The sequence below is a fragment of the Schistocerca nitens genome, chromosome 2, assembly GCF_023898315.1.
Source record: "Schistocerca nitens isolate TAMUIC-IGC-003100 chromosome 2, iqSchNite1.1, whole genome shotgun sequence".
Classification (NCBI taxonomy): Eukaryota; Metazoa; Arthropoda; class Insecta; order Orthoptera; family Acrididae; genus Schistocerca; species Schistocerca nitens.
The window spans coordinates 373,582,917-373,595,391 of record NC_064615.1 but is presented as its reverse complement, the minus strand read 5'-3'; the positions used below and the strand labels follow the sequence as shown (position 1 = coordinate 373,595,391).

Below are 12,475 nucleotides of genomic sequence, written 5' to 3'. Positions count from 1 at the left end.
TTATTCTTCAAAATCCTCCAAGAAAAAAGACAGCTATGGATGGTGACAGTGGCGAACCTGTGGCTACCCCATTAATTATTTCATAATTTCCATCGTAGGAAAACAAATTGATTGTCGAGGTATACTGAAATATGTATTTTAAACTTTTCCGGGAGAACCGAGTTACCGACAGTTTTAATGTGTCTTCCACTGGTACCTTCATAAAAAGGGGGACCACATCGAAGCTGACCAGGAATTAACTTGGGTCTATCCTCTTCTATCTTATGAGATTGATAAACATGTGTGATTTCTTAATGTGATGTCACAGCGTCTGACAATAGGTAGCAATAATTTAGTTCAATACTTTACCAGCCTATATGAAGAAGAGCTTATAGCACTAACAATTGGTCTCAGTGGTATGGCATCTTTGCATATTTTAGGCAGAGTGTACAACCAGAGTAGCCTAGGAATATTTGTTATTTTTACCGTTTGTGGTAAGGGTAAGTTTATGCTCGTATGTGTGTTTTTTGTGTACTTTAAGTAAGTGGCCTTCATGGTCAAAGGGCCCATTGGGAAAATGTTGTAGACTGTGTAGATATAGAACTAACTGCCCCCTGATATTCTTTCTCTGAGTATTAGATTCCTAAATATCCCTTCTATCTCAGACACTATTCTTGATTCAGTCTCCAAACTACTTAACCTGTTTAAGAATGTCTTTTATTTGCAACCTATATCTTGTAAGTCCTTAAACACAGGCTGTCTTTGTACCACATAATAAGAATGATGGTTATAGTTTAAAATCCCATTATCACCATTTGCTACTTCTGACACCAATAATTTTGTTGTCAAATATGTATGTTTTAAAAGCTCATATATTGGTTCCATTTGTGGATGAGAATATCCAGAAATACAGTATTACTTACTTTAAAGTAAGCCCAAGTGCTTTGCATGGCACAAACTCTGTGGTTATACAGGATGGCAGCACCCATGTGTGATCCAGAAAGGAACTGTTGTCAAGATCAAGGTTAAAATTAAGGAGACTGCATGGCATCAATGTTGATAGAAGGATTTCTCCTCGAATCTCATCACTTAAAATTGAGCCAGTGGTGTACACACCTGCTGCTGCATGGTGACGAACCTAATAAACAGAAGACAATCATTTGTACACATTATATCACAGTAACTTCATGTACAGCTGTATGACAATGATTAAAATACAATTGTACAGGTGCATTCAATGAAATGCATATATTTATCAGAGATATTGCTGCCACAGTCAACAATTCACCAACAGTTCATGAAATGTTTGCCTAATGTCTCCCATGCATGTGTTCAAACCCTGCTTTTGACAATCAAGCACAAAATTATCACAACCAATGTCATCAATGAAGCCCTTTTATATCAATGTAGACTCAAGAGAAAGTTATTAATATAATTTACTTACAATAAGTTCAACAGGAACATGTAGGCACTTCCTGACTAGGCATACACGGATTAGGAGTCTCAGCTTACCAACTGGAGTTGTTACTTTCTTCGAGTTTCTTACTTCATTTACTGATGACACATAAGGGTAGGGTGCACTAGAAGAAAAAAGAAAGGAGCATTTACTGGTGGAAATAACTGTAACTATAAAGGGTACTGATAGCACATGAGTTCTGGCACAAATTTATTGAAACGAACAAACTATAAAGAGGGAAACTGAAAATGAGAATCGCATATTGACAATAACAGTAATAACAAAAACAAGTGCACATGTATTGTTTCCACAAAAATGTTAAGTGTTATGTATTTTAAGATTTTAAAACTGCAGTTTTTTTATTGGTAAATAAATTAACAAACACATTAAAGATAATACTCCAGAAAGTCAAATGTGATGAAAAGCCTATGAAAAGTATCTTAAAGCTCTGAAACTAATTTATTAGCTAAAATTTTGTGAGGTATTACCAGTTCATTTGCACAATGGTCACCACTTAACTCACAGGGGAAATTGTGAGGGACAGAAATACAGTAGCTAAGGACAGGAAAATTTCATGAAAATGGTAATGAAAATAATAATAATAATAATAATAATAATAATAATAATAATAATAATACAAAATGAATAGTTTTTAGCAAAACAACACGAAATCAGCGAATTTTTTAAAAATATTGCTACATTTTAAATTTTCCCTTACAAAAACTGTTATAAACATGAGGAAAGCAGTTTACTAGTTGCATAACTGTTCGTCACTGAATGTTGAAACTCGATTTTGTCTTCATTTTTCCTGTCAGTTGTAGTTCATATATAACTGTAACATGATAGTTCATTTTCCATGTAATGAACTACAATGTGGTGTCAAAAGAAAATACCTTCTGACATACTCCATTCCAGTAACAGTTTTAATCAGCAGTGTCACACTTTCTGACACTTTTGCACAACAAACTGTACAAAAAAGATACATTTTGAAGAAACCTTCAATGTGGTGCATCAATTAAATTACTTATTTCCGTAATATACAAGAATAAATACAAATACCACCAAATACAGTACTTCAGTTCTGCAAACATGTGTCTCCTTGGTTCACTTCGATAGGCCAATCACAGCACAAGATATGTGATGACATACAAACATCAGAGTTGTTCCGACAAATGAAAGAATTTAAATCAAGCTGCATGAGTAGTGTAGCTGACATGTGAAAACACATTCATTGGTTCTGCCAGTTCACAATAGCTTAGGCCTATCACTTTAGCACAGCCCAGACCATGGTCTACACAACAGATCATGTAATCACAAACTGTATTCACAAAGTAGTAAAAGTAATACTGTGTAAATACTCAAATAAGCATTCTCAGTGATCTATTTTACCACACACACACACACACACACACACACACACACACACACACACAAAATGTTTGCATGACTTTCGTGTGCTATGATACGATTTGCTGATAGAAACAAACTGAGAATGTACTATGTGGAGTTACATGTTTATGAAACTCAAGTGCCATATTTGGTGTTTTTCATATTTATATTTGCGTACTACAAAATAGGCACTTGATGTATCATATTAATCTCTCCCAACCGCCTTGTTTTTAGCATGATTTGTTTTGCAAAATTATCAGGGAAGCTTCAGTTTCTGAATAGAACTATTACCTCTACTCCAAATTAAAAAGATTCGTTCATTACTGGGGGAAAAGGTCTGTTTGGTGATGAAACCAGGAAACTGCTGAAAAACATGATGGAACACACACTTCAAGTAACAACTTTTATGCAGGTCTGTGTTCACAGCCTTAGGTTCTTGTCTCAACCATGAGAATGAGGGTATAATGATCTTCCTCTTCTTCTTCTTCATCTTCCGGTCCCTAATATTCTATGTGGTCAGTTTTGTTATATGTGTTGAGACAATGTCAGTGGTAAGTGGAGGCTACATGGCCTTCAAGATGCCACCACTACCTCCACAACAGACTGCCTGCAGCTTGAATAAATTTATGTTAGAATGTTATGTAACTGTTTGTGTAGCATGTATCTGAGGAGGGATGCATACCAGTCCAGTATTTACCTAGCCAGATGCAGGAAACTGTCTAAACACCACATCCAGGCTGGCCACTCATTAGCCCTCATCGTTAGGGATGCACTCACCTTCTTATATCCCAGAAATCGCACTTTAACATGTTCAGCTCATGGGATGATAATGACGAATTCTATTATTGCCAACATGGTAAAGAGCTTGTTAAGCATACAGAGAATGACAGGTGCCATGCATGCAGATTTTCTAAACAGATAAAAATTCCTTCACAATTTGGTAGAAAAGCAACCTTCCACAACAGCAGGAAATGTGGAAGTTGTGAAATATCCCATATTACGCTAAAGACAAATATATAAATACATGTACTTGAGCAGCTTGTTCAATAACTCATATGCAATGCAAATATTTCAGACCTTGTAGCTGCAAACAGGCCACATCTTGTCAACAATGTCAGTATAGAGATTAGTGATCATGATATCATAGCAATGATCATTAAGTCAATAAATTGATTAAGAAAACTCAAAGAGTTTTTATGCTGGAAACAGCAAATAAGCAGTTTTTAGCATTCAACTTGGACAATTAGTGGAATTCATTTAGTTCCACTTCAAACATACTGGAATCATGGGCAACATTTAAACAGATTATACATCACATGCTGGTGAATTATGTGCCAAGTAAATGGATTAACGATGGAAAAGGGTCACCAGTTGTTTAATAAGAACATTCAGAATATGCTGAGGAAACAAATACTGTTGAACTCTTGGTCCAAAAAAGAACACATAAATTCTGACAGAAAAAAGTTAGTATAAATTCGTGCATCTGTAAGATATGGAAGCAGGAAGCGTACAACAACTTTCACCATAATATGTTAGTGACAGATGCTGCTCAGTACCAGAGCAAGTTCTGGTCCCACGTAAAATCGCTGATCAATGATGGTAAAGAGCTTGCTAAGCGTACAGGGAATGACAGGCGCCATGCATGCAGATTTTCTAAACAGAGAAAAATTCCTTCACAATTTAGTAGAAAAGCAACTTTGCACAATAGCAGGAAATGTGGAAGTTGTGAAATATTTCGTATTACGCTAGAGACAAGTGTATGAAGGGAACTTCACAGCAAACATAAACATAACCAAAGCCTTGCAGACAAACAAAAATTACACGAAGCGAAATGTAGTGTGAGGTGGGTTATGCGAGAGGTGTTCAATGAATACGAAAGTAAAGTTCTATGTACTGACTTGGCAGTCATAAGAAAGTTTGGTCTTATGTCAAAGTGGTAGGTGGATCAAAACAAACTGTCCAGACACTCTGTGACCAAAATGGTACTGAAACAGTGGATGACAGACTAAAGGCAGAAATACTAAATGTCTTTTTCCAAAGCCGTTTCACAGAGGAAGACTGCACTGTAGTTCCTTCTCTAGATTGTCGCACAGGTGACAAAATGGTAGATATCGAAATTGATGACAGAGGGATAGAAAAACAATTAAAATTGCTCAAAAGAGGAAAGGCTGCTGGACCTGATGGGATACCAGTTCAATTTTGCACAGAGTACACGAAGGAACTTGCCTCCCTTCTTGCAGCAGTGTACCGTAGGTCTCTAGAAGAGCGTAGTATTCCGAAAGATTGGAAAAGGGCACAGATCATCCCTGTTTTCAAGAAAGGACATTGAACAGATGTGCAGAACTAAAGACCTATATCTCTAACGTCCATCAGTTGTAGAATTTTGGAACACGTGTTATGTTAGAGAATAATGACTTTTCTGGAGACTAGAAATCTACTCTGTAGGAATCAGCATGGGTTTCGAAAAAGACGATCATTTGATATCCAACTTGCGCTATTCGTCCATGAGACTCAGTGGGCCATAGACACAGATTCCCAGGTAGATGCCGTGTTTCTTGACTTCCGCAAGGCATTTGATACAGTTCCTCACAGTCGTTTAATGAACAAAGTAAGAGCATATGGACTATTCGACCAATTGTGTGATTGGATTGAAGAGTTCCTAGATAACAGAATGCAGCATGTCATTCTCAATGGAGAGAAGCCTTCTGAAGCAAGAGTAATTTCAGGTGTGCCGCAGGGGAGTGTAGGATCGTTGCTATTCACAACATACATAAATGACCTTGTGGATAACATCGGAAGTTCACTGAGGCATTTTACAGATGATGCTGTAGTATATCGAGAGGTTGTAAGAATGGAAAATTGTACTGAAATGCAGGAGGATCTGCAACGAATTGACGCATGGTGCAGGGAATGGCAATTGAATCTCAATGTAGATAAGTGTAATGTGCTGCAAATACATAGAAAAAAAGATCCTTTATCATTTAGCTACAATATAGCAGGTCAGCAACTGGAAGCAGCTAATTCCATTAATTATCTGGGAGTAGACATTAGGAGTGATCTAAAAGGGAATGACCATATACAATTAATCGTCGGTAAAGCAGATGCCAGACTGAGATTCATTGGAAAAATCCTAAGGAAATGCAATCCGAAAACAAAGGAAGTAGGTTCCAGTACGCTTGTTCGCCCACTGCTTGAATACTGCCCAGCAGTGTGGGATCCGTACCAGATAGGGTTGATAGAAGAGATAGAGAAGATCCAACGGAGAGCAGTGCGCTTCGTTACAGGATCATTTAGAAATCACTAAAGCGTTACGGAGATGATAGATAAACGCCAGTGGAAGACTCTGCAAGAGAGATGCTCAGTAGCTCGGTATGGGCTTTTGTTGGCTTTTCAAGAACATAGCTTCACCGAGGAGTCAAGCAGTATATTGCTCCTTCCTATGTATATCTCACAAAGAGACCATGAGGATAAAAACAGAGAGATTAGAGCCCACACAGACACATACCGACAATCTTTCCTTTCCGCGAACAATATGAGACTGGAATAAAAGTGAGAACCGATAGAGATACTCAAGGTACCCTCCACCACACACCATCAGGTGGCTTGCAGAGTATAGATGTAGATCAAAGGCTTTCCAATTTCCAACTGACCAGAATGGTATGGCAGTGGAAGACAGGAAAAAGAAAGCTGAAGTTTTAAATTCTGCATTTCAATGATCATTCACACAGGAGGCTCATACAGACACACCATTATTTGATTGTTGCAGATTTCTCTGTTGTTGTTGTGGTCTTCAGTCCAGAGACTGGTTTGATGCAGCTCTCCATGCTAATCTATCCTGTGCAAGCTCCTTCATCTCCCAGTACCTACTGCAACCTACATCCTTCTGAATCTGTTTAGTGTATTCATCTCTTGGTCTCCCTCTATGATTTTTACCCTCCAAGCTACCCTCCAATGCTAAATTTGTGATCCCTTGATGCCTCAGGACATGTCCTACCAACCGATCCCTTCTTCTACTCAAGTTGTGCCACAAACTTCTCTTCTCCCCAATCCTATTCAGTACCTCCTCATTAGCTACGGGATCTACCCACCTAATCTTCAACATTCTTCTGTAGCACCACATTTCGAAAGCTTCTATTCTCCTCTTGTCCAAACTATTTATTGTACATGTTTCACTTCCATACATGGCTACACTCCATACAAATATTTTCAGAAACGACTTCCTGACACTTACATCTATAGTCGATGTTAACAAATTTCTCTTCTTCAGAAACGCTTTCCTTGCCATTGCCAGTCAACATTTTATATCCTCTCTACTTCAACCATCATCAGTTATTTTGCTCCCCAAATAGCAAAACTCATTTACTACTTTCAGCGTCTCATTTTCTAATCTAATTCCCTCAGCATCACCCTATTTAATTCGACTACATTCCATTATCCTTGTTTTGCTTTTGTTGATGTTCATCTTATATCATCCATTCAAGACACTGTCCATTCCATTCAGCTGCCCTTCCAGGTCCTTTGCTGTCTTTGACAGAATTACAATGTCATTGGCGAACCTCAAAGTTTTTATTTCCTCTCCAAGGATTTCCTACGCCAAATTTTTCTTTTGTTTCCTTTACTGCTTGCTCAGTATACAGATTGAATAACATCGGGGATAGGCTACAACCCTGTCTCACTCCCTTCCCCACCACTGCTTCCCTTTCATGCCCCTCAACTCTTATAACTGCCATCTTTTTTCTATACAAATTGTAAATAGCCTTTTGCCCACTGTATTTTATTCCTGCCACCTTCAGAATTTGAAAGAGAGTATTCCAGTCAACATTGTCAAAAGCTTTCTCTAAGTCTACAAATGCCAGAAATGTAGATTTACCTTTCCTTAATCTATCTTCTAAGATAAGTCGTAAGGTCAGTATTGCCTCACATGTTCCAACATTTCTATGGAATCCAAACTGATCTTCCCCGAGGTCGGCTTCTACTAGTTTTTCCATTCATCTGTAAAGAATTCGTGTTAGTGTTTTGCAGCTGTGACTTATTAAACTGATAGTTTGGTAATTTTCACATATGTCAATACCTCCTTTCTTTGGGATTGGAATTATTATATTCTTCTTGAAATCTAAGGGTATTTCGCCTGTTCATACATCTTGCTCACCAGATGGTAGAGTTTTATCAGGGCTGGCTCTCCCAAGGCTATCAGTAGTTCTAATGGAATGCTGTCTACTCCCGGGGCCTTCTTTCCACTCAGATCTTTCAGTGCTCTGTCAAACTCTTCACGCAGTATCATATCTCCCATTTCATTTTCATCTACAACCTCTTCCATTTCCATAATATTGTCCTCAAGAACATCACCCTTGTATAGACCCTCTATATACTCCTTCCACCTTTCTGCTTTCCCTTCTTTGCTTAGGACTCGGTTTCCATCTGAGCTCTTGATATTCATACAAGTGATTCTCTTTTCTCCAAACGGCTCTTTAATTTTCCTGTAGGCAGTATCTATCTTACGCCTAGTGATTACGCTTCTACATCCTTACATTTGTCCTCTAGCCATTCCTGCTTAGACATTTTGCACTTCCTGTCGACCTCATTTTTGAGACGTTTGCATTCCTTTTTGCCTGCTTCATTTACTGCATTTCTATATTTTATCCTTTCATCAATTAAAATCAATGTCTCTTCTGTTACACAAGGATTTCTATTAGCCCTCATATTTTTACCTACTTGGTCCTCTGCTGCCTACACTATTTCATCTCTCACAGCTACCCATTCTGCTTCTACAGTATTTCTTTCCTCCATTCTTGTCAATCATTCCCTAATGCTCTCCCTGAAACTCTCTACAACCTCTGGTTCTGTCAGTTTATCTAGGTCCCATCTTCTTCAATTCCCACCTTTTTGCAGTTTCTTCAGTTTTAATCTACAGTTTATAACCAATTAATTGTGGTCAGAGTCCACATCCACCCCTGGAAACCTTCCAGTACCACCAGGCTTCTTCCATGTATACAACCTCCTTTTATGATTCTTGAACCAAGTTTTAGCTATGATTAAGTTATGCTCTGTGCAAAATTCTACCAAGCTGCTTCCTCTTTCATTCCTTACCCCCATTCCATATTCACCAACTACATTTCCTTCTCTTCCTTTTCCTACTATCGAATTCCAGTCACCCATGACTATTAAATTTTCGTCTCAGTTCACTATCTGAATAATTTCTTTTTCTCATCATACATTTCATCAATCTCTTTGTCATCTGCGGAGCTAGTTGGCATATAAACTTTTACTACTGGACCTTGCCGTTGGTGGGGAGGCTTGCGTGCCTCAACAATACAGATAGCTGTACGTAGGTGCAATCACAACGAAGGGGTATCTGTTGAGAGGTCAGACAAATGTGTGGTTCCTGAAGAGGGGCACCAGCCTTTTCAGTAGTTGCAGGAGCAACAGTCTGGATGATTGACTGATCTGGCCTTGTAACACTAATCAAAATTGCCTTGCTGTTGTGGTACTGTGAACGGCTGAAAGCAAGGGGAAACTACAGCCGTAATTTTTCCCGAGGGCATGCAGCTTTACTGTATGGTTAAATGATGATGGCGTCCTCTTGGGTAAAATATTCCGGAGGTAAAATAGTCCCCCATTCGGATCTCCGGGCGGGGACTACTCAAGAGGACGTCGTTATCAGGAGAAAGAAAACTGGCATTCTACAGATTGGAGTGTGGAATGTCAGATCCCTTAATCGGGTGAATACAGGATTATAAATACAAAATCAAATAGGGGTAATGCAGGAGTAGGTTTAATAATGAATAAAAAAATATGAGTGTAAGCTACTACAAACAGCATAGTGAACGTATTGTAGTGGCCAAGATAGACACGAAGCCCATGCCTACTACAGTAGTACAAGTTTATATGCCAACTAGCTCTGCAGATGACGAAGAAATTGATGAAATGTATGATGAGACAAAAGAAATTATTCAGGAAGTCAAGGGAGACGGAAATTTAATAGTCATGGGTGACTGGAATTCGACAGTAGGAAAAGGGAGAGAAAGGAACATAGTAGGTGAATATGGATTGGGGCTAAGAAATGGTAGAGGAAGCCGCCTGTTAGAATTTTGCACAGAGCATAAATTAATCATAGCTAACACCTGATTCAAGAATCATAAAAGAAGGTTGTATACATGGAAGAATCCTGGAGATACTAAAAGGTATCAGATAGATTATATAATGGTAAGACAGAGATTTAGGAACCAGGTTTTAAATTGTAGGACACTTCTAGGGGCAGATGTGGACTCTGACCACAATCTGAAGAAATTGCAAAAAGGTGGTAATTTAAGGAGATGGGACCTGGATAAACTGACTAAACCAGAGGTTGTACAGAGTTTCAGGGACAGCATAAGGGAACAATTGACAGGAATGGGGGAAAGAAATACAGTACAAGAAGAATGGTTAGCTCTGAGGGATGAAGTAGTGAAGGCAGCAGAGGATCAAGTAGGTAAAAAGACGAGGGCTAGTAGAAATCCTTGGGTAACAGAAGAAATATTGAATTTAACTGATGAAAGGAGAAAATATAAAAATGTAGTAAATGAAGCAGGCAAAAAGGAATACAAACGTCTCAAAAATGAGATCGACAGGAAGTGCAAAATGGCTAAGCAGGGATGGCTAGAGGACAAATTTAAGGATGTAGAGGCTTATCTCACTAGGGGTAAGATAGATACAGCCTACAGGAAAATTAAAGAGACCTTTGGAGAAAAGAGAGCCACTTGTATGAATATCAAGAGCTCAGATGGAAACACAGTTCTAAGCAAAGAGGGGAAAGCAGAAAGGTGGAAGGAGTATATAGAGGGTCTATACAAGGGCAATGTACTTGAGGACAATAGTATGGAAATGGAAGAGGATGTAAATGAAAATGAAATGGGAGATACGATACTGCGTGAAGAGTTTGACAGAGCACTGAAAGGTCTGAGTCGAAACAAGGCCCCGGGAGTAGACAACATTCCATTAGAGCTACTAATGGCCTTGGGAGAGCCAGTCCTGACAAAACTCTTCCATCTGGTGAGCAAGATGTACGAGACAGGCGAAATACCCTCAGACTTCAAGAAGAATATAATAATTCCAATCCCAAAGAAAGCAGGTGTTGACAGTTGTGAAAATTACCGAACTATCAGTTTAATAAGTCACAGCTGCAAAATACTGATGCGAATTCTTTACAGATGAATGGAAAAACTGGTAGAAGCCGACCTCGGGGAAGATCAGTTTGGAATCTGTAGAAATGTTGGAACACGTGAGGAGTAGTGACCTTACGACTTATCTTAGAAGAAAGATTAAGAAAAGGCAAACCTACGTTTCTAGCATTTGTAGACTTAGAGGAAGCTTTTGACAATGTTGACTGGAATACTCTCTTTCAAATTCTGAAGGTGGTAGGGGTAAAATACAGGGAGTGAAAGGCTATTTACAATTTGTACAGAAACCAGATGGCAGTTATAAGAGTCAAGGGGCATAAAGGGAAGCAGTGGTTGGGAAGGGAGAGAGACAGGGTTGTAGCCTCTCCCCGATGTTATGCAATCTGTATATTGAGCAAGCAGTAAAGGAAACAAAAGAAAAATTCGGAGTAGGTATTAAAATTCATGGAGAAGAAGTAAAAACTTTGAGGTTCGCGTATGACATTGTAATTCTGTCAGAGACAGCAAAGGACTTGGAAGAGCAGTTGAACGGAATGGACAATGTCTTGAAAGGAGGATATAAGATGAACATCAACAAAAGCAAAACGAGGATAATGGAATGTAGTCAAATTAAGTCGGGTGATGGTGAGGGAATTAGATTAGAAAATGAGACACTTAAAGTAGTAAAGGAGTTTTGCTATTTAGGGAGTAAAATAACTGATGATGGTCGAAGTAGAGAGGATATAAAATGTAGACTGGCAATGGCAAGGAAAGCGTTTCTGAAGAAGAGAAATTTGTTAACTTCGAGTATAGATTTAAGTGTCAGGAAGTCGTTTCTGAAAGTATTTGTATGGAGTGTAGCCATGTATGGAAGTGAAACATGGACGATAACTAGTTTGGACAAGAAGAGAATAGAAGCTTTCGAAATGTGGTGCTACAGAAGAATGTTGAAGATTAGGTGGGTAGATCAAGTAACTAATGAGGAGGTACTGAATAGTATTGGGCAGAAGAGAAGTTTGTGGCACAACTTGAGTAGAAGAAGGGATCGGTTGGTAGGACATGTCCTGAGGCATCAAGGGATCACAAATTTAACATTGGAGGGCAGCTTGGAGGGTAAAAATCATAGAGGGAGACCAAGAGATGAATACACTAAACAGATTCAGAAGGATGTAGGTTGCAGTAGGTACTGGGAGATGAAGGAACTTGCACAGGATAGATTAGCATGGAGAGCTGCATCAAACCAGTCTCTGGACTGAAGACCGCAACAACAACACAACAACAACACTGTGGTAGGCATGGGCTTCGTATCTATCTTGGCCACAATAATGCGTTCACTATGCTGTTTGTAGCAGCTTACCTGCATTCCTATTTTTTAATTCATTATTAAACCTACTCCAGCATTACCCTTATTTGATTTTGTATTTATAACCCTGTATTCACCTGACCAAAAGTCTTGTTCCTCCTGCCACCGAACTTCACTAATTCCCACTATATCTAACTTTAACCTATCCATTTC

General features: G+C 38.7%; 1 protein-coding gene across 2 annotated transcripts in view; it reads right to left on the bottom strand.

Moving 5' to 3' along the window:
• Positions 1-12,475, bottom strand: part of LOC126236205 (uncharacterized) — a 104,558-nt gene that overhangs the window by 84,397 nt on the left and 7,686 nt on the right. For both annotated transcript variants that reach the window (XM_049945318.1, XM_049945319.1), the window contains exons 3-4: positions 1,424-1,559; positions 903-1,117 (exon numbers count right to left, since the gene is read on the bottom strand). In XM_049945318.1, coding sequence (XP_049801275.1) covers positions 903-1,117; positions 1,424-1,559 — 351 coding nt within the window. The remainder of the gene's footprint in view (positions 1-902; positions 1,118-1,423; positions 1,560-12,475) is intronic.